This window comes from Olea europaea, chromosome 19, assembly GCF_002742605.1.
Source record: "Olea europaea var. sylvestris chromosome 19, O_europaea_v1, whole genome shotgun sequence".
In the NCBI taxonomy this organism is placed as follows: Eukaryota; Viridiplantae; Streptophyta; class Magnoliopsida; order Lamiales; family Oleaceae; genus Olea; species Olea europaea.
In genome coordinates, this window is record NC_036255.1 from 2,376,988 (window position 1) to 2,403,862 (window position 26,875).

General features: G+C 33.0%; 2 protein-coding genes across 5 annotated transcripts; both read left to right on the forward strand.

Moving 5' to 3' along the window:
• Positions 1–2,084: 2,084 nt before the first annotated feature.
• LOC111368477 (BTB/POZ domain-containing protein At5g41330) lies at positions 2,085–4,002 on the forward strand. Its single transcript, XM_022989726.1, has one exon. The coding sequence runs from the start codon at positions 2,320–2,322 to the stop codon at positions 3,709–3,711; it is 1,392 nt and encodes a 463-aa protein (XP_022845494.1). The 5' UTR covers positions 2,085–2,319; the 3' UTR covers positions 3,712–4,002.
• Positions 4,003–13,757: 9,755 nt separating this feature from the next.
• Positions 13,758–26,603, forward strand: LOC111368478. 4 transcript variants are annotated; one of them, XM_022989729.1, is made up of 7 exons: positions 13,758–13,890; positions 14,525–14,749; positions 22,876–22,934; positions 23,343–24,846; positions 24,925–25,088; positions 25,214–25,400; positions 25,481–26,603. In XM_022989729.1, the coding sequence occupies exons 2-7, from the start codon at positions 14,587–14,589 to the stop codon at positions 26,068–26,070; spliced, it is 2,667 nt and encodes an 888-aa protein (XP_022845497.1). In that variant the 5' UTR covers positions 13,758–13,890; positions 14,525–14,586; the 3' UTR covers positions 26,071–26,603. The 4 variants fall into 4 exon arrangements, with proteins under 4 accessions (XP_022845497.1, XP_022845498.1, XP_022845495.1 ...); XM_022989730.1 differs by lacking the exon at positions 13,758–13,890 and adding an exon at positions 13,931–14,099; XM_022989727.1 differs by lacking the exons at positions 13,758–13,890; positions 14,525–14,749 and adding exons at positions 20,708–20,867; positions 21,502–21,724.
• Positions 26,604–26,875: the final 272 nt, after the last annotated feature.

Sequence of the window (26,875 nt, forward strand, 5' to 3'; positions counted from 1 at the left end):
CGTTTGTCATTCTTTGCTTTACATTATTTTCCATTATTTTTTCTTTCGTACTCGTTTTTAACCACACATTCTTCATTAAAATAATATTACGTGCAAATCAAATATTTTTCCTTCTTTTTTAACCACACGCTCTCCATTAATCATTATTCCATAATACATTTTTTCAAATTAATAGAGCTCAAACAGGGCCTTAATTATTATAATTTTTTTCTTTTGCGTTGAAATATCATTAATCTAATTTACCATGGTCCTTATCACTAAATCTGTGTCACTAAATCTGCGTTACAAGGAAAGTTTAGTTGTCAACGTAACACTTAGAATGTAAAAACAAAAGAGTCACGTTTGAATTGCATACTTTAAAAAAAAAACTGCTTTTAAACAGTGATTTGATATCATTTCAACCACACATTTTTCAATAAAATAATATTACATACAAATTCAAAATCATTCCTCATTTTTTAATTATACATTTTCCATCAATCCACTATTCCAAAATACATTCTTTCAAAATAATGTGGCTCAAACACAAAGTAAGATTGTTGATACTAATTTAGCCATTTTTAGGCTTCATTTAAAGTACTTGCGGTGTACTTTGTAGCACACCTTTCAACTATTCAAATCGTTAAACGATGAGGTCGCAATGTTTAGTTATAAATGATTACATGAAACAAGTTTAATGAATCTAATCCGTAGCTTTTTTTGACTTATTTTTGGTCTCTATTTCTCGACCACAAGAGTGGATTCTTGATATTGTTTAGAAGAACTAGCAAACAATTGTAGGACACATTTTGAAATGATAATGTGTTAAATAGTAGATTTAAAATAACTAGTCAAAGATGAATACTTAAAATAGATTTAATAATTCTATTCCATAATCGCTAATTCCGACATCAATGTAAATAAAATTTTAATTGACGTCAATTGAGATTCGTCTTATTTGAATAATTAAATATAAAGAGCACGTATAAAAAACGACCTGAGGGGTAAGATTAAACCTGACATAATTTTCACACATAGAAGAATAAATAATTTTTGAGATGTAAAATTTTTTTACTAACAAAAATATAATAATTTCTTGTGTGGTGACGTGATGTACAGAATAAAGTCGTACATTATGACACTTAACAGCAACAATTAGGGTGGTACATAAGCATTTTTAACCGAGTGACCATTTGTCGACCTTTTATAAACTTTAATGGCTAATAGTGAGAAAATTACTTTAATGATCCTTTTAATTTTATTTTTTTACAAACTACCATGATCATTGATGGTTCGTTCCAACTATTTGACAGAAAAATCATATAACAATCAGGATGAATATCGATCAACTGGTCACAAGACTGCTTATATTTTTAAAACAAATATTGTTGAGGAACAATTAAATTTTGACGTATATCAATATATCATTATGAATACATTAGATATATCATGAAACCTTTTTGTTTGATTTTTGTTTCTATGTCGAAGACAGATAACTTATATTTTTAAATCTTAAATTATTTATGGTGTATACTATATACACACAATTAATTTGACTTCTTGCTTGATCTCAATTTTAGCCATGGTTGAACGCTACGAGTATGGATTTTTGACTTTTTCTATAGTGGAATCTTGTCCTTATTTTTTAAATAACATGCTTGATTCCCAAGAATGCAAACATGGAATACTCTTTAATAAATGACCAAATAAAAGGGCATATAAATAATCTTGAGTGTTCATGAAGAAATAATTCTAAACCTCATAATTTTGACTTTTGACCATTGAAATTATCTTTAAAGGTCAGAGCAATCAGATTTAATGGTCTACATAGTATTTTTGTTACAAACATAAAAATCCTTAAAATTGGTAAAAACAAATAAAAAATGTAGTCCACGTTGGACTACATAAGCAACAATTTTGTCATGTGGCCTAAATCTTAATGTAAGATTGTCCTTCAAGCCGTTCCCGTTCTTAAGAAATACTGCTGTATTGTCTTATTTGTGGGCTCCACTGAGCTTTTGACCTTCTAGATCCACCCCAATTCACCCTCCTTCTTCAACCATTCAAAAGCAAAGCCCCCGAACCACAGTTTTTTAGACACAAATCTCTGAAAGCTCACATTTGAATCGATTTTCTTTTTCATCCCTAAAATTGAGGTATTTTCTTGAAATTAACCAAAGGTTTCAAGATTATTCCTTTTATAGTTTCTTTGAGGTATTTATTTCTTGTTCACAAGATTCTTTCTCCAGTTTCCGGTATTAAACACTTTGGTTTCTTGATTCTTTGCTTCTGTCTCTTATTGAAGTGAAAATTTTAAGTTTCTACCAAGATTGTAAAAAAATGCCACCATTTGCAGGATCAAATACCTTTACGTATGGGTTTAATCAAGAATCAAATTCAAACATAGTTACAATTGATGTGGATGGTCAGCTTTTTCAAACCACCAAACAGACACTTTCTTTAGCTGGCTCCAAATCGTTATTCTCCAAGATTTCGAATTCTAATCAAACAATTCCATTTATTGATAGAGACCCTGAAATTTTTTCAGTTTTGCTTTCCCTTTTAAGAACTGGAAATCTTCCCTCAAAAGCCAAAGCATTTGATATTCAGGACCTGATTTTTGAATCCCAGTTTTATGGTATTGAGAACCTCCTTGTAAATGCACAATCAAACCCTTCTCAATTTGATGCATTTAACCTTGAAAAATCATTGGTTTTGCCTCTGAGTGGCCGGGATTCCCCCTCGGCTATCTCCACAACTCAGTATGGCTCAATTCATGTTGCTCATGGGAGTAAAATCTCCTCCTTTGATTGGGCACTACAGAGGAAATCTACAATATTGACTCAATTCACAGTCATCGATTCATTACTGTCATTGTCCCCAAAAACTGCTGCAGCTGGTGCCACAGATTTTTCGGGGTTACAAATTATTGATCTTGATAAGGGTTTTGTTAAAGAGACTTTGAATTGGGAGAATGTTACTAGGTCTGGTTCGACAGTGCAGGCAATCGGGTCATCACCTGAATACTTGTTCACTAGCTTCGAGTCGAGCAGGAGGAATTCGAATTGCATTATGGTCTATGATCTTAATGATAGCTTAAGGCCTGTGACTGAGATTGGCCATTATGAAATTTTCGGCGCACAGCTTGATTCTGCGGTTCCTTCAACTAAATTACGGTGGATTTCTAGTCATAATTTGCTGATGGCCTCAGGTTCACACAGTGGACCTTCCGGAGTGTCTGGAAATATAAGATTTTGGGACATAAGATCAGGGAACGTAGTTTGGGAACTAAAGGAAAAATCCGATTGTTTCTCTGATGTCACGTTTTCAGATTCTTTATCGGCTATGTTTAAGGTTGGAGTGAATTCGGGTGAATTGTTTTTTATGGATATAAGGAATATGGATGCTGACAATTCTTGGGTTTGTCTGGGGGATGAAAGAAAAGTGATCAAGGGGAAGAAAGAAGGTTTTGGGTGTAAAGTCGAAAGCCATGGAAACCAAGTGTTCTGTAGTAAAGGAGGAGACATGGAGCTGTGGTCTGAGGTCCAGGCCGGTAACTTGAAAACGCGGGAAGGTGGCTTACAGGACAGAGTTTTTAGAAGGAATTTGATGGGGAGAGCGAAGGATATGGGAGGAAGCCAGATAACCAACTTGAATTTCGGAGGGAATAAAATGTTCGTGTCACGGAAGGACCAGCAATGTGTTGAAGTTTGGAGTTCAGGGAGAGTATAGAGATTGATGAACAATGCAACTGCGTTAAAGCTGCATCGAGTTTTTATTGGCAAACTAAAGTCAAGTTCCTAATTGTTTTTGGATAGAGGGACAAGTTGGCTTAACAGAACTGAGTGGCGAAAAATCATTCAAGAAGTCGACCAAAAATATAATGGAAACGAGACTTAGTTTGTCGTTGTTATTGTTGTTTGTACCAATTGATGCTTAGAAGTATCGACTGGTTTGTCAAGTTCTTAAAATTATTCTTTTGTAAATGCTTTTGTACTTCAGAAAACAAATTCTTCATTCAAATTTGTGTTTATACAAATACTAATAGAAGATCATTGGCTTGTTTTCCCCTATATTTGCTGCTATATGAAACTTCATGAGAAAAATTAAATTTTTGCTAATTGAATTATTGCAGTTTCTGCAGCGTATGCGATTCCCAGCAATTTTGATTGATAAAATTTTTCTCATACTTATCTTCTGTACACAGACCTATATCCGCCGTTGATAAGAGTAATCCGATCTCCTATGGGGGAGGATTGAACTAACATGACCCATTGTAGTATCAAAGATTCAGTAGCTTTAGATCTTTCAGTAGATGTAGCAGTTGACAGAACGAGGAAAAAGGATTTTGGCAATTGATATTAAGAATAGTGCTTATTTTTCTCTAGAAAATAGCCTAGAAGTTTCTTATGGAAAAAAAAAATAAAAAATAAATAAATAAATAAAGTGAAAATCTGAAAAGTCCTATTTATGTGTTTCAATGATCATCAGATTGCTTATTTTCAAAAGATGTTAAGAAAAATGCTATTTCTTGACCAGTGTTATTAGCTTCTGGTTTCTGATCAGTACAACTATAACAAATTTAAGTAATATTCTCGATAATTTGGTCATATTAGTTTTGGTTAACTCTTCTTTCTTTGACATGTTTTACAAAGATGACTTCATGCTTATAAACGAAGCCTCTTTAAGTCTACAAAAATATATTTCAACAATCTAAGTCGTCGGAACGTCTATTTTCTAATCAATATCGGTGTAATTTGAAGCCCTTGTTGACATCTTTTGAGAACAATAAGCCGCTAATAAAAAGCTATAATGAGAATAATTCATCAAACCTTTCTGTACCAACAGACGCTCATGTTTGGCTCATGTTTATATACTATTTATGAACACTCAAATCACTTTTTATCTTCACAATTCAATAATTAAGTCATTTATCAGTGGCCAGAGGAAAATGTAAAATTGAATTGCAGTATTGGTAGAGTAGTCACAATTCAATAGCTTATTTTTATTCTGTCTACTTTGATCATTTTGTTGAAAATGGCAACTTACAAAAGTTCCCTTAAAATTAGGGGTATTTTGAAAAATCTTATGAAAAGTTTTTTGGAAGTAAAAAATACTATGTAATATTAAAAATTGACACAATGTTACAATTTTTTTTTTTTTTTTTTTTTATAAAAAGGTGACAATGTCACTTTTAAAAGTTATTTAGTGTCACTTTTTTTTTTTTATTAAAAATGTCATTTTTATTAAAAAGTTATGTTTGTCATTAAAAAGGTGATAGAAATCAAGAAGATGACTGAAAAAGTGATAAACACTAAAAAAAGTGACCAAAAAAAAAAAAAAAAAGTGACAAATACTTTCGACAAACTGAAAAAGACATATATGGTAGAATCGTAACCATAAAATACAATCCTAATCAAAGATTTTGGATTTGTTCATAATGATCAAACTATATTTGGTCTTGTTTTCACTTATTCTTGAATAACGTGGGGCTGAGCTTTCTTTTCGCACTATTACGGTTATAATAATAATGGTCAAAATTGAAAACTCCATGGACATGAAGAAGAGATGCTAGGAGAAAATATCCTCTTAATTGACGATTATCAAAAAAACCAAAAGGATTAGCATATATAACACAAAATCTCCAATAATTCCTTTGAGGATCAAGTTGGCCCTTGTGAACAGCTTAATTCACTATATCCCTTCAAACAAGCTCCCCCCTTTGATTGAACTGATGAACTTGATTATATTCAATAGCTACTTGAATGGTACGATCCTTCTGTTACCCCAGAATGAAAGCGGTGATCTCGTAGTTTTTGGTCTGTGAAGATGTGTTACTATTTTTTCTTCTACAATATCTCGACGTGACATGAGCATGAAAGGGGTTCAAGAATCCGTTTTCTTTTTATACGGACTAAAATCACTTATTTTGACTTTTTTACCACCATAAAGCTAAAAAATATCTCATTTTTCTATTGAGAAATAAAATGTGGATTTTCAGCCAAAATTTAGAACAAAGGAAAGAAAGCGTGGAGCTTAAATAACAATCACTCGGAACGCTTTTTAAAGGATATACTAATAGTGGTCAAATTGGCGTATTACCAAATTATATCATATTGTAACGCAATCGGAGCATTGGTCTTTGCAGCATTAATGCTTTTTGAAAAACGTTAACAATAATATAAAAAAAAGTAATGAATTCATAAAGGTGACATAAATTAAAAAAAGTTGCGCATAGTAAAAAAGTGAGAAAAAATAAAAAAGAAATACAAATTCAAAAAAAGTGACGAAATTAATTAAAAAGAAGAAGAAGAAGCGACATAAGCATTCAGCAGTAACTCTATTCTTCCAAAAAATCATTTGTTATAGAAATAAACACATAATGACAATGGATCAACTAGACTTGAACCAGATGTCTCATCAATCTCAGGAGTAGCAGTTGGCCGTAGGCCTTTTCGTGACTTGTTAATCGATCTATTCATCACGTGGGTAAGAGCTCGTGGTAATTGAAGTCGGAAAAGAGTTTTGATACATTGGCAAATTGTAAATTTTTAAAATTTTCTAAAACCAATTTATTCATCAAGTGGTTAAGAGCCCGATGTAATTCTATCGATAGATTAAATCTATTTTACCCTTAATTTCCATATAATGATTACTCTAGGTTGAATCACTAGTTAGATGTATTCTTCAACTGCACAAGATCATTTTATTTTATTAGCAGGATTTGCAACAATGACAAATATGATTTAATCAAAATGGAAAATCTTACCACCAATAAAAGCTTACACGAGAACTTTTGTTACTAGAAGTTGTCAAAAGCAACATTACTTTCATCATCAGACCTTGTCTTATCATGAAAATATATCCCAGATTGACTTAATGAAGACAATATTTGCAGGAGTTCATCATTAGATAATATTGAAGACCTCTTATTTATAAATCCACCATATTCTAAAATACCTAAGATTTTTCTCTGCAAAAACTCTTTTCATCATGATTCACCTCTTTTCATCTCCATTTTCATAGTTATCATACTTATGTCAATGCCTATTATGTTACAAAATAACACTTGCCCCATTAACAACCATTCATTACAAATCCTTGTTTTTTGGTTTGAGGGTTTCATGCTTGATCCACCATTATCACTATCACTGCCACACGCATCATCTCCCAAACTTATTGGCACACCTTCTCTGGCTTTAGACTGCTCATCGTGAAGGAATGTACAACTCTCATCGTACGGACATCCTTCCAGTCTATAGAATTTCTGTCAATGCCTCCATATATAAGACATTTGTGCATCCTTGCCATTTGCTATAATTGGAATCTGAAACTCCCCCCTCAACTTTGATGACACTCCTCGTTCTTCGTCATGGATAGCAACCAATTCTTGATGGTGGGAAGCAACACATAGATTCGTGGTGGGAGTTTCGGGATTTCTAGTTTTGGGCCTTTCTAACATTCTAGGGTTTGAACGTAATTCATACGGGAGTTAGGATTTTAATTAGTTTTAGGGGGCATTATCTAATTTGTTATTTTTTGAGGGTACCCGGCCTAATTTTTCCTTTATTTATTTCCACTACATTTTATGCAATATACAAATTTTTATAAAACATGAATTGATGGTATTCTTATTCTACACTTCACATTGGATATGATAATTAATAGATGTTATTCGTTAATAATTTTCATTAGAGCACCAAAACAAGATAAAATTGAAAGACTAATATTAGCTATTTATACATAATCATTTACAGATTGATGACATGACATTATATTTAAAATTTAACTTATTTCTTTTTGTCATCTCTCTCTTTCTCTTCCTTCCAAACCGTTTTTCCTCTTTTTAATTATGTACAAATAGTATTACTCAAATCGCAATATGTGGTAATAAGGTGAAATTGAACAATACAAACACAACAATAGATTACTTTTGATATTTTGTTGGAAAATATTGTTGCATAAATTATATTCTGATAATTCACCTTTTACGAGTAGAAAACAAGACAGGGTTTTGACTTACCCAATTGAAGAAATGTAGACTAAAGATTAATATTCGATCGAAGAAATGGTTAAATTCTTGAAGATGATTTTTTTTCCTTGCATTGGTGCTCACAGCTGAACGACAATATTCTCAAAAGATTCAATGACCAACTTCTAGCAATAGAAATATTGCAAGTCCCGAAACAACGAGCCTACTAACGTTTTGAGGTCTCCTTTAATAAATCAACATTTTATAAGCTATTATGATAAATGCAAAATGTGCAAGACTGAATGTATGAGACAAAGAATGAAGTAACCAATTATGTAATCATATGGGTCTATATAAATAAAGATGTTGAAATGTTGTGTTAAGATTAATTAACACTTGGAACAAAAATAATTGAGCAACTTGAATTTGTTCTTTATAATCACAGTATTTACAATGTTACATATGAACAAATAACAATCACATTCAACAATACTCAATATGTGAACAAAATTCTTTCTTAAATTTTATTAGGGAAACACAAATGGTAAATAAATTTAAAACATCAAAATGAAAAATACAACAGAAAAACGGTGCTCCTTCCCTAACCGGATCAAAATTTGTAGAGAATCGACATTCCATTCGTCTCCGTAGATAAGCCCTCTTTCCAACTTATGACAACTAGTTCTAGTAAGACAATGGGATGAGAGGGATAAGTGGAAAGAAAGATAATGAGTTGAAGGGTTAAAATGCGGGAAAAAAAAATCGCGCTGAACAACTTATCCTCATAGAATGTCGTCTGCTTCATAGGTCCGGCGATTGCTTCATGGGGAGAGGTTTTCCGACCGGTATTAAATATGAGATTTGTCTATAATTCCAAAGTGAAAAATGTTCATTTGGCACAATTTCCTCAATAAATTATAGCAACGTACATCATTACATTCTTTAATCATCCCTTTACTGAAATTTATACGTGGAAAAAATTTATAAGAGTTTAAATATTGCATATTTCAAAATCAAAAAAACAAGTTTCAAATTTCAAAAATCAAATTTTTATTAAATTTTACTTATGATTTAATTTATTTATTTATTAATTAAACATATTTAGGTCACAGATCTATACAATTTAATCACAAATCAACGATTTAATTCGTCACAAATTAGAAGTTTTATATCACAAATTATTTTATGATTATAATTCAAAAATTTTATAGATCACAGTTTGTTCATCGGTTACAATTCAAAAAATTTATAAGTCACGATTTATTTATTGGTAAAAACTCACAAATATTACAAGTCACAACTTATTATACAGTTACAAATTATCGATCGCAGTTTAAATTTTTTTTAGATCACACATTATTTCTCGGTCAAATTTTATATTTTTTATTGGTAACATATTATTTATTATTCACAGATTAACCAATTTAATAATTATAGTCAACCAAATAATTTGTGAGCACTACTAACACTTGTTACCACCATTTCACCGCTACTTCCGCCATTGTGGTCGATAGAACCATCACCACCACCTCAAACAAATCAACTTACTGCGGAAAATACCATCAAATTGTCGACGTCAAATAAAAAAAATAAAAAAAAATTATTACAGTAACCGCTATCATCACGACCACAGATCGGATCAAAATTTCCTAGATCTCCCATCATCCACCGCCACCTACACCACCTAGATTGAAACCACCAAAAATTACCACTTCACCACCAATGTGACAGCACCACAAAATAGATCCAAAATCAGAGCCGCAATGGAAGTGACAACCCTGCCACGATCACCATCGGAGCCAACACACAACCACCACCAACAAATCGAATCCAAAACTGCTAGCCTCCCACAACTGCCATCATCACACCACCTTACTATCACCATCGTCTCCACCCTATCGTTGCCACTGCCACAACCCCGTCACTACCACTCCAACAAACAAAACCAAAACCATCCTTACCTTGTCCAATTACTTGAAAGCTATTGAGCCTGCCCTTGATGCTATACAAAAATTAATTGCCCATGGCTAACTTCATGGCGAAGCTGACCCAGTGATGGCGCGATGCAAAATTATTGTCCAGATTGATTGAATCTGTTTGCAAATGTCACTATCTAGGTGATGAATTTGTGGTAAATCAGGGTATGCCATCTCGCCAAAGGTGGCGTGTTGGTGGTCTCCGACAAATGTTTATGGTTTGCCACTCGCAGTGGCTATTCAGTGGCACCGAAGAGACGAGGAGAAGGGAGGGACAGGGAGGAGATTTACAGGTTTGGGTAGTGGATAGGGTTTTGATATTTTCCTAATTTCATTAGTTTATTTAAATAATTAATATTAAAAAAATTTTGATTTTTGAATTGTGAAACTTCCCACCTGATTTTAGAATGTTGAATTTTTAAGGTAGGATGCGGTGTAATTTCCACTTTATATATTTTTGAGCTTTTATTGTCGTATAAAGAGTTTAGAAATGATAGCATCATGATATGTACTATACTATATCAAGGAAAATAGTAGTTTATGTTTCGCTCATGTTTATAAACACATAAATATTTTTTTTTCTCAACGTATTTTGAGAAATTCACAAATACTACTTACTTATTCACTACTCATTTCAATCTATTTGTAATTTAAATTGTTATAAATAATTTCTAAACCTGCTTTAAGACTTAATTTTATATAATAACTTATAAGTTTTATCTATGTTAATTAATTATAAATTTGAGACGTGAACAAGAAATAATTAATGCAGAAGGTGGTGGTTGCGCGCGGTCCCAACAACTAGTATAGTCGAGTCCAAAGAAAATATTTATGAGGCCAGTTGCAAGCCATCGATGGCAGATGCGTATTCAGGATTTTTATTAGCGAAGGTTGAAATATAAAAAAAAAATTAATATCGTAAAATTTATACATAAATAAACCGACAAGACAACGATACTTTGATAATTTCATTTGAATATAAACTATTATCGATGTGTAATTAGTAAGGTGATGACAAGCAAAGTACTTACTAACTAAATTAAAATTGAGGATCACAAATTTAAATATTAACAAAAAAAATATATAAACAAAGGCTTTAAAATGTTAATTGTAGAATAAAAATGCAATTGATTAAACAAGTAGCAACAATGTAAATATAAAATCAATCCATAGATAATATCATAAAATTTAATAAAAAATTCTTAAATTTTTATAAATTGATGATTTTATTTTTTACAATTATTATGGGAAATTAAATCAACTAAATTAAAAATTTTGAAAAGGCGACCATTTTTTAGCCAATCACATCCCTTAAAATAAAAACAAGAACTCTACATTTTTCTTTACAGACCATCAATCAATAGTCACCATCATCTTTTGCAGGTCCATGTGTATATCAATATCACTCACTCCTAATAAATATAGAAACGAATCAAACGATTGTCAAAATATCATTCAAGATGTTTTATCACCTTTTAGTATTATTTTCCTATTAAATTGATTGCATAACAACACAATTAGATGATTTTCTTTTTAATTCTTCAGCCCAATAATTAGAATTTAAACACAATATTAACCATTCACCACTCTACAATCAAACACTAGAAAGACAAAAAATCCTTAACAAAAACAAAACAGAGGAAAAAATGGTCTAGAAATGGAAATGGGCTGGGGATTGGATCGGGCTATCCTCTATCTGCTCTTGCTCGATGGTTGAGTTAGTATTTAACTATTATCACAAGTTCGATAAAACAATGATTTCTGAAGCAAAAAAAATTGTGATCTCGTTAAATTTGAGCGAGACGATCATGAGGACGGACATAAGGGTGGGAGACTTCCTTGATTGGTGCTATTTGCTCGTCACGTTTTGCGACAACTTGATATCGACGTAATAGTGAAATTGTGTATTAGAGATGCTATATATTGTCACATTTATGACTTTTTGAAATCAATTAAGTCCTATCGAGTTGTGTTTATGGTGACATCACAAGATTGCTAACTTGCTTAGCTTAGCTTCCTGACTAAAAAATTTAGAATAGTGAAGACGCAATTATTTAGAAAACTAGATTACCCTTTTATTGAAGATAGAGATGGATAACAACGTGAATAAAAATTTAATTTGTCTTTTTTTTTTTATCTAATTATATCCAATACAAATTGAGTTGATAAAACTATAATTTATTTATTTATTTTCACTAGACTAGACCACTTAACTTAGAATTTCAAAAGAGTCTTGATGCAATTTCTTGGAGAGTTAGAACCACTTTTATTAAAAAAGAAAAAAAGAAAAAAAAATTCAATGACTTAAACAGAGCAAAGTCGATCGTTTAAAAAATTAGGTAAAAAAATAACTAAATAATTTATAATTATGTACCTAACAAAATGCAATATTTTTCTTTCTCAACCAAAAAAGAAAAAAGAAATATATGTAGGTCAAGAGATTAGATATTGAATGGTTATGTCAACATTTGGTTCTTGTCTATGATTTGGTGTCTAACTCAGACAAGTTGGTAAGATTCAAAATTAAGAGACAAGAAAAATGGGCACAATAATGCATAATGAAATTCCACATGCCCGTCAATAAATATGTGACAACTGACAATTACTTGTTCTATGCAAAATTGAAAATTGCATGGGTTGATTTGATTTTGCAACTTAAATAATAACTTATCATTAAACCAATATTGTATATTTCATGATATTTTCCTCTTTTTTTGGTTCAAAATTAAATAAGTTGATGACAAATTATTAGCATGTTTGGAAAATCTTAAATTGTAATTTAAATTGATCAAACTTACTTTCATCTACAAATTTTGTAGGATTCATATCTAACTATTCACTTATTATTCATAAACTTTATAGAATTCATAACTTATAAGCTTTAACAAACATGAGACGTGTTTTTATGAGGATTACATATGAAGATTTAAGGAAGATTTGGAAAAAAAAAAATCTTTATGGGATATTGATTGTGCACCTGTCAACTTGCTTTTTAAGATCTAGGACTAGAAAATTTTACTTGAATAATAGATCGAGGACCAACGCCATAATATTCACAATGACGCCCCATCAAGGAAACGGAAACTAGTAGCTTATGATACATCTCTCTCTATACATATACATACATGTATACATACAAACACATTAGCATGGAGTAAAATGAATTTTTGAATAATAAATTTTTAGAGAATGGATTATTAAGAAGTTTAAAAAAAATTTAAGCACTCGTTTGATCCTATTTTCATCCTACTAATGCATTTTTCATCTCAAATCGTGGTGGGCCCAGCTGCATGGCCATCATTTCACATGTATATAAATTACCACACCTTTCCCGTTTTGTCCTCATTGAATTGGACCAAAAGTAGGAAAGATTTCAGCAGCCTTTCAAAATCAAAGGACAAATGTGCTAAAAATGGGGTAGAAACTGCGGTAAATGGGATTGCACTGGAGGACCCATGGTGTCAGACAGACCAACGGACGACGCTTCACTTACAGGGGCATTTCACAGGGCTCGGCCAGGGCGCACTCAAGGGCGGGGCTTGCACAATTTTTTTTTTCTTTTTTAATGCAGGTCAGTTCCACCTGACCTACCAGCTACAGTGAGGGGGCCTGTAAGTCCCCTATTGAACAGTTCAACTATAGATTTCCTCATTTTAGTCGGGCAAAAGTGTGGGACAAACACGCTCTAAATTTACATGAAAAATATTTTATTATGACAATATGATTTTGAAAGAATGATTCTAAACAGGGGCTCAAAGATCTTTCTTGAGCTGAAATTCATATGCAGTGGTTGAGGAAAACCATATAATAGTTGAGTACGCTGCACGCTGGCAATGGTCAGTGTCAAACAACCTTTTACTTTAATACTTATTTTCTACAAATACAAACAAAGAATTCCTCTATTTTCTGGTCATTTTCTTTCCCATTACTCCTCAAAAACTGATATCACAAGAGAAATTTCAGGTATCTCACCTCCCATTTTTGTTCTTTTGCTTAAAGTCTCGTGTATTTGTTTCTTGGTAGAAGTTTCAAGATTTTTTATTGGAGCAATTTTAGTAAAACTGCAAGTTGTTGAATGGGCACTGAATAAGCTTCAGAAGTTGGATTTTAGTGTATAATTAAATAGAAAATGAAGTGATTTCGAAGGTTTTACTGCTCGTGCGAGAGCTAATGTAAGTATGATGATTTAGAATTTCTTGGAAAAAGTTCTAAGATTTTTGACTGACTGAATATTTTGTGCAGATACAAGTTGTTGCATTGTATTGAACAAGCTTTAAAACTTGGTTTGAAGTGTATAATTTAAGAGAAGATTTCTTGATTTTGAAGGTTTTCTTGCTTATGAGAGAGCAGATGTGTGTGTGATGATTAAGAAAATTCTGCAAGATTTCTTGATTTTGAAGGTTTTCTTGCTTATGAGAGAGCAAATGTGTGTGTGATGATTAAGAAAATTCTGCAAGATTTCTTGATTTTGAAGGTTTTCTTGCTTATGAGAGAGCAAATGTGTGTGTGATGATTAAGAAAATTCTGCAAGATTTCTTGCCTTGTACATGTTCGAGAAAGTGTCAGAAACTTATTTATTCTGTTTTTCTTTTCCCAGTTTTCGGTTTTATGGGTTGATGCACGAGTCAATTTTGATGCTAAAATAAGTTGTGGAGTAGAATGGCCATGGCAAAGAGATCAGCAAGAATTCCTGAGGAGAGGGCGAAGAAGAGTGAGTTGAACTGTAAATGGGGATTATTCAGTATCTTTGAGTCCCACCATGGTTGTGCTAGTCGAAAACAGCTTTTGAATGGGAGGCCTGTGGACAAACATATCATGAATGGTAAAACTCCCTCAATTCATAGTATGTAGAATAAAGAAATATACTTTTATTTGAGTGATTGAAATGCTGAGTTGNCTCAAAAGATTCAATGACCAACTTCTAGCAATAGAAATATTGCAAGTCCCGAAACAACGAGCCTACTAACGTTTTGAGGTCTCTTTTAGTAAATCAACATTTTATAAGCTATTATGATAAATGCAAAATGTGCAAGACTGAATGTACGAGACAAAGAATGAAGTAACCAATTATGTACTCATATGGGTCTATATAAATAAAGATGTTGAAATGTTGTGTTAAGATTAATTAACACTTGGAGCAAAAATAATTGAGCAACTTGAATTTGTTCTGTATAATCACAGTATTTACAATGTTACATATGAACAAATAACAATCACATTCAACAATACTCAATATGTGAACAAATTCTTCCTTAAATAAATGTAAAACATGGAAATGAAAAATACAACAGAAAAACGGTGCTCCTTCCCTAACCGGATCAAAATTTGTAGAGAATCAACATTCCATTCGTCTCCGTAGATAAGCCCTCTTTCCAACTTATGACAACTAGTTCTAGTAAGACAATGGGATGAGAGGGATAAGTCAGTGGAAAGAAAGATAATGAGTTGAAGGGTTAAAATGCGGAAAAAAGAAAATCGCACTGAACAACTTATCCTCATAGAATGTCGTCTGCTTCATAGGTCCGGCGATTGCTTCATGGGGAGAGGTTTTCCGACCGGTATTAAATATGAGATTTGTCTATAATTCCAAAGTGAAAAATGTTCATTTGGCACAATTTCCTCAATAAATTATAGCAACGTACATCATTACATTCTTTAATCATCCCTTTACTGAAATTTATACATGGAAAAAATTCATAAGAGTTTAAATATTGCATATTTAAAAATCAAGAAAACAAGTTTCAAATTTCAAAAATTAAATTTTTATTAAATTTTACTTATGATTTAATTAATTTATTTATTAATTAAATATATTTAGATCACAGATCTATACAATTTGATTACAAATCAACGATTTAATTCGTCACAAATTAGAATTTTTATATCACAAATTATTTTATGATTATAATTCAAAAATTTTATAGATTACAGTTTGTTCATCGGTCACAATTCAAAAAATTTATAAGTCATGATTTATTTATTGGTAAAAAATCACAAATATTACAAGTCACAACTTATTATATAGTTACAAATTATCGATCGTAGATTAAATATTTTTTAGATCACACATTATTTCTCAGTCAAAATTTATATTTTTTATTGGTAACATATTATTTATTGGTCACAGATTAACCAATTTAATAATTATAGTCAACCAAATAATTTGTGAGCACTACTAATACTTGTGACCACCATTTCACCACTACTTCCGCCATTGTGGTCGATAGAACCACCACCACCTCAAACATATCAACTTACTGCGAAAAATACCATCACATTGTCGACGTCAAATCCACCACCAAAAAAAAAAAAAAATTATTACAGTAACCGCTATCATCACGACCACAGATCGGATCCAAATTTCCTAGATCTCCCGTCATCCACCGCCACCTACACCACCTAGATTGAAACCACCAAAAATTACCACTTCACCACCAATGTGACAGCACCACAAAATAGATCCAAAATTAGAGCAGCAATGGAAGTGACAATCGTGCCACGATCACCATCGGAGCCAACACACAACCACCAGGGCCGGTCCTGTGATTGTTGGGGCCCAAGGCAAAGCCTAAAAATTGGGCCCCCCTCCCAAAATTATCGTAAATGAAATGGATATATATATATATATAGTTGGGTAATTGGACTAAGGCTAAGGGCATTGGATTGGATTTGGGCTTGAAGTTGTGGGCTACATTTCTGCATCACTGGGTCTGGTTCAAGTTCAACTAAAATAATACTAATCATAATTTTGGGCCCAAAGTGAGGCCCCCTAGATGTTGGGCCTGAGGCATAGGCCTCATTTGCCTAGCCCCAGGACCGGGCCTGACAACCACCACCAACAAATCAAATCCAAAACTGCTAGCCTCCCACAATTGCCATCATCACACCACCTTACTATCACTGTCATCTCCACCCTATCGTTGCCACTGCCACAACCCGCGCCGCCACCACTCCAACAAACAAAACCAAAACCATCCTTACCTTGTCCAATTACTTGAAAGCTATTGAGCCTGCCCTTGATGCTACACAGAAATTAATTGCCCAGGGCTAACTTCATGGCGAAGCTGACCCAGTGATGGCGCGATGCAAAATTATTGTCCAGATTGATTGAATCTGTCTGCAAATGTCACTATCTAGGTGATGAATCTGTGGTAAATCAGGGTATGCCATCTCGCCAAAGGTGGCGTGTTGGTGGTCTTCGACAAATGTTTATGGTTTGCCACTCGTAGTGGCTATTCAGTGGCACCGAAGAAACGAGGAAAAGGGAGGGAGGGGGAGGAGATTTACAGGTTTGGGTAGTGGATAGGGTGTTGATATTTTCCTAATTTCATTAGTTTATTTAAATAATTAATATTAAAAAAATTGATTTTTGAATTATGAAACTTCCCACCTGATTTTAGAATGTTGAATTTTTAAGGTAGGATGTGGTGTAATTTCCACTTCATATATTTTTGAGCTTTTATTGTAGTATAAAGAGTTTAGAAATGATAGCATCATGATATGTACTATACTATATCAAGTAAAATAGTAGTTTATGTTTCGCTCATGTTTATAAACACATAAATATTTTTTTTTCTCAACATATTTTGAGAAATTGACAAATACTACTTACTTATTCACTACTCATTCAAATCTATTTGTAATTTAAATTGTTATAAATAATTTCTAAACCTGCTTTAAGACTTAATTTTATATAATAACTTATAAGTTTTATCTATGTTAATTAATTATAAATTTGAGACGTGAACAAGAAATAATTAATGCAGAAGGTGGTGGTTGCGCGCGGTCCCAACAACTAGTATAGTCGAGTCCAAAGAAAATATTTATGAGGCCAGTTGCAAGCCATCGATGGCAGATGCGTATTCAGGATTTTTATTAGCGAAGGTTGAAATATAAAAAAAAAATTAATATCGTAAAATTTATACATAAATAAACCGACAAGACAACGATACTTTGATAATTTCATTTGAATATAAACTATTATCGATGTGTAATTAGTAACGTGATGACAAGCAAAGTACTTACTAACTAAATTAAAATTGAGGATCACAAATTTAAATATTAACAAAAAAAATATATAAACAAAGGCTTTAAAATGTTAATTGTAGAATAAAAATGCAATTGATTAAACAAGTAGCAACAATGTAAATATAAAATCAATCCATAGATAATATCATAAAATTTAATAAAAAATTCTTAAATTTTTATAAATTGATGATTTTATTTTTTACAATTATTATGGGAAATTAAATCAACTAAATTAAAAATTTTGAAAAGGCGACCATTTTTTAGCCAATCACATCCCTTAAAATAAAAACAAGAACTCTACATTTTTCTTTACAGACCATCAATCAATAGTCACCATCATCTTTTGCAGGTCCATGTGTATATCAATATCACTCACTCCTAATAAATATAGAAACGAATCAAACGATTGTCAAAATATCATTCAAGATGTTTTATCACCTTTTAGTATTATTTTCCTATTAAATTGATTGCATAACAACACAATTAGATGATTTTCTTTTTAATTCTTCAGCCCAATAATTAGAATTTAAACACAATATTAACCATTCACCACTCTACAATCAAATACTAAAAAGACAAAAAATCCTTGACAAAAACAAAACAGAGGAAAAAATGGTCTAGAAATGGAAATGGGCTGGGGATTGGATCGGGCTATCCTCTATCTGCTCTTGCTCGATGGTTGAGTTAGTATTTAACTATTATCACAAGTTCGATAAAACAATGATTTCTGAAGCAAAAAAAATTGTGATCTCGTTAAATTTGAGCGAGACGATCATGAGGACGGACACAAGGGTGGGAGACTTCCTTGATTGGTGCTATTTGCTTGTCACGTTTTGCGACAACTTGATATCGACGTAATAGTGAAATTGTGTATTAGAGATGCTATATATTGTCACATTTATGACTTTTTGAAATCAATTAAGTCCTATCCAGTTGTGTTTATGGTGACATCACAAGATTGCTAACTTGCTTAGCTTAGCTTAGAATAAAAAAATTAGAATAATGAAGACGCAATTATTTAGAAAACTAGATTACCTTTTTATTGAAGATAGAAATGGAAAATAACGTGAATAAAAATTTAATTTGTCGCTTTTTTTTTTTAATCTAATCATATCCAATACAAATTGAGTTGGTAAAACTATAATTTATTTATTTTTTTCACCAGACTATACCACTTAACTTAGAATTTCAAAAGAGTCTTGATGCAATTTCTTGGAGAGTTAGAACCACTTTTATTAAAAAAGAAAAAAAGAAAAAAAAATTCAATGACTTAAACAGAGCAAAGTCGATCGTTTAAAAAATTAGGTAAAAAAATAACTAAATAATTTATAATTATGTACCTAACAAAATGCAATATTTTTCTTTCTCAACCAAAAAAGAAAAAAGAAATATATGTAGGTCAAGAGATTAGATATTGAATGGTTATGTCAACATTTGGTTCTTGTCTATGATTTGGTGTCTAACTCAGACAAGTTGGTAAGATTCAAAATTAAGAGACAAGAAAAATGGGCACAATAATGCATAATGAAATTCCACATGCCCGTCAATAAATATGTGACAACTGACAATTACTTGTTCTATGCAAAATTGAAAATTGCATGGGTTGATTTGATTTTGCAACTTAAATAATAACTTATCATTAAACCAATATTGTACATTTCATGATATTTTCTTCGTTTTTTGGTTCAAAATTAAATAAGTTGATGACAAATTATTAGCATGTTTGGAAAATCTTAAATTGTAATTTAAATTGATCAAACTTACTTTCATCTACAAATTTTGTAGGATTCATATCTAACTATTCACTTATTATTCATAAACTTTATAGAATTCATAACTTATAAGCTTTAACAAACATGAGACGTGTTTTTATGAGGATTACATATGAAGATTTAAGGAAGATTTGGAAAAAAAAAAATCTTTATGGGATATTGATTGTGCACCTGTCAACTTGCTTTTTAAGATCTAGGACTAGAAAATTTTACTTGAATAATATATCGAGGACCAACGCCATAATATTCACAATGACGCTCCATCAAGGAAACGGAAAATAGTAGCTGATGACACATCTCTCTCTATACATATACATACATGTATACATACAAACACATTAACAAGGAGTAGAATGAATTTTTAAATAATAAATTTTTAGAGAATGTATTATTAAGAAGTTTAAAAAATTTTAAGCACTCGTTTGATCCTCATTTTCATCCTACTAATGCATTTTTCATCTCAAATCATGGTGGGCCCAGCTGCATGGCCATCATTTCACATGTATATAAATGACCACACCTTTCCCGTTTTGTCCTCATTGAATTGGACCAAAAGTAGGAAAGATTCCAGCAGCCTTTCAAAATCAAAGGACAAATGTGCTAAAAATGGGGTAGAAACTGCAGTAAATGGGATTGTACTGGAGGACCCATGATGTCAGACAGACTAACAGACTACGCTTCACTTACAGGGGCATTTCTCGGGGCTCGGCCAGGGCGTACACAAGGGCCGGGCACCTGACTTGCCAGCTACAGTGAGGGGGTCTGTAAGTCCCCTGTAAAATAGTGTCATGTACAAAGGGCATTGTTCAACGATAGATTTCCTCATTTTAGTCGGACAAAAATGTGGGACAAATTTACATGAAAAATATTTTATTATGACAATTATTTTGAAAGATTGATTCTAAACGGGGGCTCAAAGAGCTTTCTTGAGCTGAAATTCATATGCAGTAGTTGAGGAAAACCATAAAATAGTGAAAACCATATAATAGTTGAGTACGCTGCACGCTGGCAATGGTCAGTGTCAAACAACCTTTTACTTTAATACTTATTTTCTACAAATACAAACAAAGAATTCCTCTATTTTCTTGTCATTTCTTTCCCATTACTCCTCAAAAACTGATATCACAAGAGAAATTTCAGGTATCCCACCTCCCATTTTTGTTCTTTTGCTTAAAGTCTCGTGTATTTGTTTCTTGGTAGAAGTTTCAAGATTTTTTATTGGAGCAATTTTAGTAAAACAGCAAGTTGTTGAATGGGCACTGAATAAGCTTCAGAAGTTGGATTTTAGTGTATAATTAAATAGAAAATAAAGTGATTTCGAAGGTTTTACTGCTCGTGCGAGAGCTAATGTAAGTATGATGATTTAGAATTTCTTGGAAAAAGTTCTAAGATTTTTGACTGACTGAATATTTAGTGCAGATACAAGTTGTTGCATTGTATTGAACAAGCTTTAAAACTTGGTTTGAAGTGTATAATTTAAGAGAAGATTTCTTGATTTTGAAGGTTTTCTTGCTTATGAGAGAGCAAATGTGTGTGTGATGATTAAGAAAATTCTGCAAGATTTCTTGATTTTGAAGGTTTTCTTGCTTATGAGAGAGCAAATGTGTGTGTGATGATTAAGAAAATTCTGCAAGATTTCTTGATTTTGAAGGTTTTCTTGCTTATGAGAGAGCAAATGTGTGTGTGATGATTAAGAAAATTCTGCAAGATTTCTTGCCTTGTACATGTTCGAGAAAGTGTCAGAAACTTATTTATTCTGTTTTTCTTTTCCCAGTTTTCGGTTTTATGGGTTGATGCACGAGTCAATTTTGATGCTAAAATAAGTTGTGGAGTAATGGCCATGGCAAAGAGATCAGCAAGAATTCCTGAGGAGAGGGCGAAGAAGAGTGAGTTGAACTGTAAATGGGGATTATTCAGTATCTTTGAGTCCCACCATGGTTGTGCTAGTCGAAAACAGCTTTTGAATGGGAGGCCTGTGAACAAACATGTCATGAATGGTAAAACTCCCTCAATTCATAGTATGTAGAATAAAGAAATATACTTTTATTTGAGTGATTGAAATGCTGAGTTGTACAGAAATTTCATTTTCTTGGCATATGAGGAAAGACTCTGGCTAAGCAATTTTTTTTTTTCGAGTTTCTCGATCCTTAAATTTTGTTACTGAGATTAACTTCTAAGAAAATGCAGATGAACTATGGCAATTCGTCTTGTTATGCATTAAATCCTAATCCCTAATTCAGTAATTCTGAAGCCCGCCTAAAGAATCCTTCTTAAATTTTAAGAATATTGGGTGACTTAATACAAATATGGAATGTTCAGTGTACCCCTGAAGGGTGATCCAAGGGAAAAGTGTACAGGACAATTAAGATCCACGCGATTAAACATGTTTTTCTTATTAACTCAATAATTAAATTTTTGTGTTTAGCTTTTCCTAGCTAATCTATGATTATTTAGGACCCTGCAGTTCTTGACAGTTGACACCATGTGTTGTATCAACAAATTTAGGAAGACCTTATAGTGGCGATTCGTCTTGTTATGGATTAAATCCTAATCCCTAATTCAGTAATTCTGAAGCCCTCCTAAAGAATCCTTCTTAAATTTTAAGAATATTGGGTGACTTAATACAAATATGGAATGTTCCGTGTACCCCTGAAGGGTGATCCAAGGGAAAAGTGTACAGGACAATTAAGATCCACGCGATTAAACATGTTTTTCTTATTAACTCAATAATTAAATTTTTGTGTTTAGCTTTTCCTTGCTAATCTATGATTATTTAGGACCCTGCAGTTCTTGACAGTTGACACCATGTGTTGTATCAACAAATTTAGGAAGACCTTATAGTGCATGAGCACAGTTAGGCCTTATACCGAAATCTTGATGTTCTATAATTTGACAATTGAAGCATTTTCTTACTAATATATGATTATTTAGGAAACAGAGGTTGATAACATGTGTTGTTAATTCAACAAATTTAGAAAGTCCTTATGTACATGAACATGGTTAGGCCTTGTACCAAAATCATGATGTTCCATCATTTAAATTTTAGGTGGATTTATGTGGCCATAGCTTCACACGTGTATGTTTTCATTTGTTAGAGCTGTTCCATTTGATCATTTGCAAGTTCTTGATTTCTCTTCTCTTCCAACAGAGTATCCAAGAAAGCCTGATATTCTTACCGGCTTTGATGAAGAAGTCCGGAAAATTAAAGTAAGTAGTCATACATAGCCCTCTTCAACTGATGTCCTTCTGTTTCTTCCCATATTCTGACATATATTTCTTTGTACAGATCAAACAAGTGCATGTTTCGGAAGTGATTATAGTCTTACTTTTTATGCACACATTTCGTAGGACCCACAACTTCTTCCTACTTATTATCCACACATTCCATAGGATCCACAACTTATAATCACTTCCCAAACATGCACTTTTACCCTTTCTAATCTATATTATATGTGTTGTGAAGACTTAGCATAAGAATTTTCCCCACTTGCATATTTCATCATCCTCATATTCAAATTGCCTAATGTGAGCTTTACAAGATATGAAGTCAATCTTCAAAGGTATCATACTAGAAAGAATTACTAGTAGACTAATCCTAGATATAATATGCTTCAGGATAGAGCAAACTTGGCAAGTCTTACAGTTGATGCAAGTGAGGAAAGTCTAAGAAATTCCATTCAAGGAGATATGTCGACCAAGAAGCACAAAAAGAAGGAAATCATAGATGAGAAACAGCAACTTGGAGGAACTTATTCTGATGTTTTTGATCATTCAGCTAAAAATCAAAAGACATCCAGCAAGATATCCGAACGTGCTACTAAGACAACAGCGCATCGCCCCAAAAATGCAGTAAAACAGACGTATCAACACCTTTTGGGTTCAGCAGAAATATTTCCAAATAAGCTCAACGTTGCAGCAATTTTGGAAGAAACCTACAATCAGATTCACCAAGAAGACAATTTCTATTGTGGAGGTGCAGTCGATGAGATGAATGTGCAGCAAGTTCAGATGAGCGCCAAAGCTTTTGTTGATCTGATGTTTCTTGATAAAAAATTCACCAGTAAAGAAGGGGCAAACTCAGAGTCGAAACTATTCTCTGATGCATTGGAAATTCTGAATTCTCACAAGGATTTATTTGTGAAACTCCTGAAAGATCCGAATTCCATACTAGCTAAATACATTAAGAACCTACAGAAATTTCAGATGGAGAAAGAAATAACCAATTCAATCTTAGAAGGAAATGTCTTCAAACTTGGCAGTAAAAATGAGGGGAGTTTCGAAAAGTTTGAATGTACAGCAGAGATTAAAAAGAAACATGTGAACACTCTTTTGTGGGAAAAGATCAAGTACCAACGTGAATGTCCATCAAAAAGAAGTTTCACTCATCGGTCTTCAAATAAGATAGTAGTATTAAAGCCAACACTGAAGAACATAAAATGTCCAGAAAATGTTGCCTGTCATTGCTCATCACTGCAGTCTCGCCATAGCTCAAGTAGGAAAGGACCGGATGAGAAACCTACATACTTATTTTTCAGAGAGATGAAGCGAAAGTTAAAATATTCATTTGGAGGAAGTGGAAATACTGCAGATTCTTCCACCAATGCCAAGACAAAAGACGAGCTATGCAAGACACAGAACCTCAATTCAAGCTACGATACTGATACTTCTTGCATGGTACGCAATAAAAAAGACCTGTCAAGAGTCTGTTCCATGGAGAAACAGGAGTCTGACATGATTGTGGAGGCAAAAAGGCATCTTTCTGCGAGGTTAAAGAATGTAACAGCGACTGCGAGCCCAAAAAGCGAGAAATTCCCAAAAACTTTAGGGCTAATTCTCTCCTCACCTGAACAAGATTCCTGGCCTCCAAGCCCAAAAAGGGATGGGGAATGTGATTCTGCTTCTGCACAAATGAGATTTGGTCCATACAGTGACTTGCAAATGACCATGGAAAGCAGTTGGAACATAGAGAAGGGAAGACAAAGAACTTGTGTAAGTGCTTGGAGACAGAATGCAGAAGTCCCATCAGGTGGTGACTTTAGGGGGGCTGGTGATTCGAATATCCAGAATATTGACCGTGAAGTAAATCTTTGTTCTGATACAGATGGTCCAAAGTATAATGGTAGGACTTTCTCCATTAATGAACATTTTTCTGTACTTTAGTCAATCTAGTGTTTATCCGTTCTTCATATTTTTCCAGGTCAATCACATACAGTAGAAGTGAATGGCATTCTGCAACCAGGAAATATATATACTCTGGAAGTGCCAAACGAATTAAACAGAACCGATGTTAGTGGTACTACGAAAAGAAATAACGCAACTGAACTACAGAAGGAAGATTGCAGTGCAACAAACTTGAGACTGGTGAAACCTTCATCCCATTTTATTCAACTGGGGCTAGTTGTCCTTTGTTTCATTTTTATTTTTCATCATTGCACCCTTGAGAGTTTTGGCACTTCAAGTCCAGCTAACAAATTTCCACTTCGTAGGATTCACCTTCAGATGATCAAATCTTTACTTCTGCATTGGATGATTCTCCATCGAGTCCAAGCATATACCAATTACATGGGGTGAATGGCAGTAAAGATCAAGAAATGCATCCAAGTCCAGTTTCTGTTCTTGATCCATTTTTTCCAGACGACATGCCAAGTCCACCCAGCATTGAAGTACAATCAGGTATTTCTAATATAAAACTAAATATTTGCTTCATTTTTTGTGCAACATCCGGAATTGTAGTAATTTGTGGTTATTTGCAGCTCGAAAGCCATTGCAACCACTTCGTATTGATTTTGAACAATACTCACGTGAGATTGAGGAATCCCCCATAGATCCCCCAGTGAATCCAACTGCCAACATAGATAAGCAAGATTCCATTTCCAACTATGTCCATTCAGTGTTGGAAGCTTCTCGTTCATATTGCAACGACCTATCAATGATTAGGGCAATACCCGAACAGCTGCTTCATGCATACGTATTTGATGAAGTGGAGTTTTTACCTACTGAATCTCGCTGTGACCCAAAACTTATATTTGATCATATGAATGAAGTTTTACTAGAGATATATCAACGCCAAATCAGTTCTTCTCCTTGGCTATCGTTCATCAAACCGGAAATCAAGTCTATGCTATCAGAAGATCAGGTTTTTGATGAGGTAACCAAGAAGGTCAAATTTCACCACCTTCCACAGTTAGGGCCGTTAACATTGGACCTGCTTACTGGAAGCGATATGGCAAAATCCGGATCATGGCTTGACATCCGACTAGATACCGAAGATATTGCTTTTCACATTTCAGAAGGCATTCTGGAGGAATCAATAGTTGATATAATACTTGAATTCAATACTTGAAGATTATATTTCACGGCTTTCTTCTGCTGCCCTGTACTAGTTGGAATGAGTGGATCTTAATCACAAGAATGCTGGTAGTCGAGAGGTAACATGAAGCAGGAATTGCCTATCTGAAAATTTTGCAATTTCCCGAATATTTGCAGAATGTGATTGTCTTCCGAAAGAAATTGATGAAATCTTAGATGGTCTAAACTTCATATTGATTCGAATACTTCCAAAAGGTCAAGAGGTTTCTGAGTCATTGCAAAAACTACAGGTTGAATAGATGGCTGACAACTTTCTACTTGGAGCATTCCGTTATTATCTATCAATTCTGACCATTTTCAGTGTTTCATTGACCTGCAAGTGGAGATGCAGCATAGTGTGCGTATAACTAAAAGCTTATTCTTTTCTTCTTGTAAGCTTTGTAAGTAATACTTGAAAACTTTGGTGGTGTGTACATTTATTTTATTGGATATTGAATCGATGTAGCAATAAACCCAACAAAGTGGAGAAAATGACTTTACGAAATATAAAGTTTAGTTTATTGGTCATAACCTTTTGTCAAATTTTCAAGCTAGTGGGCTAATCACCATGGTAGTAACAACTACAACAAATTGAAGTCTATTCTTAATGAATTTTGAGTCGTTTACTAGAATTACTTTTCTTTATTTTGTTTAGAATGATCTATTAGAAAACAATCATGCTATAGGAACAAAAAGTTTGAAATAATAGTTGACATAATATCACGTGACATTTCATCATAGGATGATGCTTCATGTGCATTTTTGGTTGTACATAATGTTTTATACACCCTCACATGGAG

Bases quoted from the DNA above. Each gene is read 5' to 3' on its own strand.
- LOC111368478 (XM_022989727.1), top strand. From the start codon at position 20,739: ATGGTCAGTGTCAAACAACCTTTTACTTTAATACTTATTTTCTACAAA. The intron at 22,935-23,342 runs GTAAGTAGTCAT...AATATGCTTCAG, and splicing joins AAGAAGTCCGGAAAATTAAA to GATAGAGCAAACTTGGCAAG. The intron at 24,847-24,924 runs GTAGGACTTTCT...ATATTTTTCCAG, and splicing joins AGATGGTCCAAAGTATAATG to GTCAATCACATACAGTAGAA.
- LOC111368477 (XM_022989726.1), top strand. From the start codon at position 2,320: ATGCCACCATTTGCAGGATCAAATACCTTTACGTATGGGTTTAATCAA.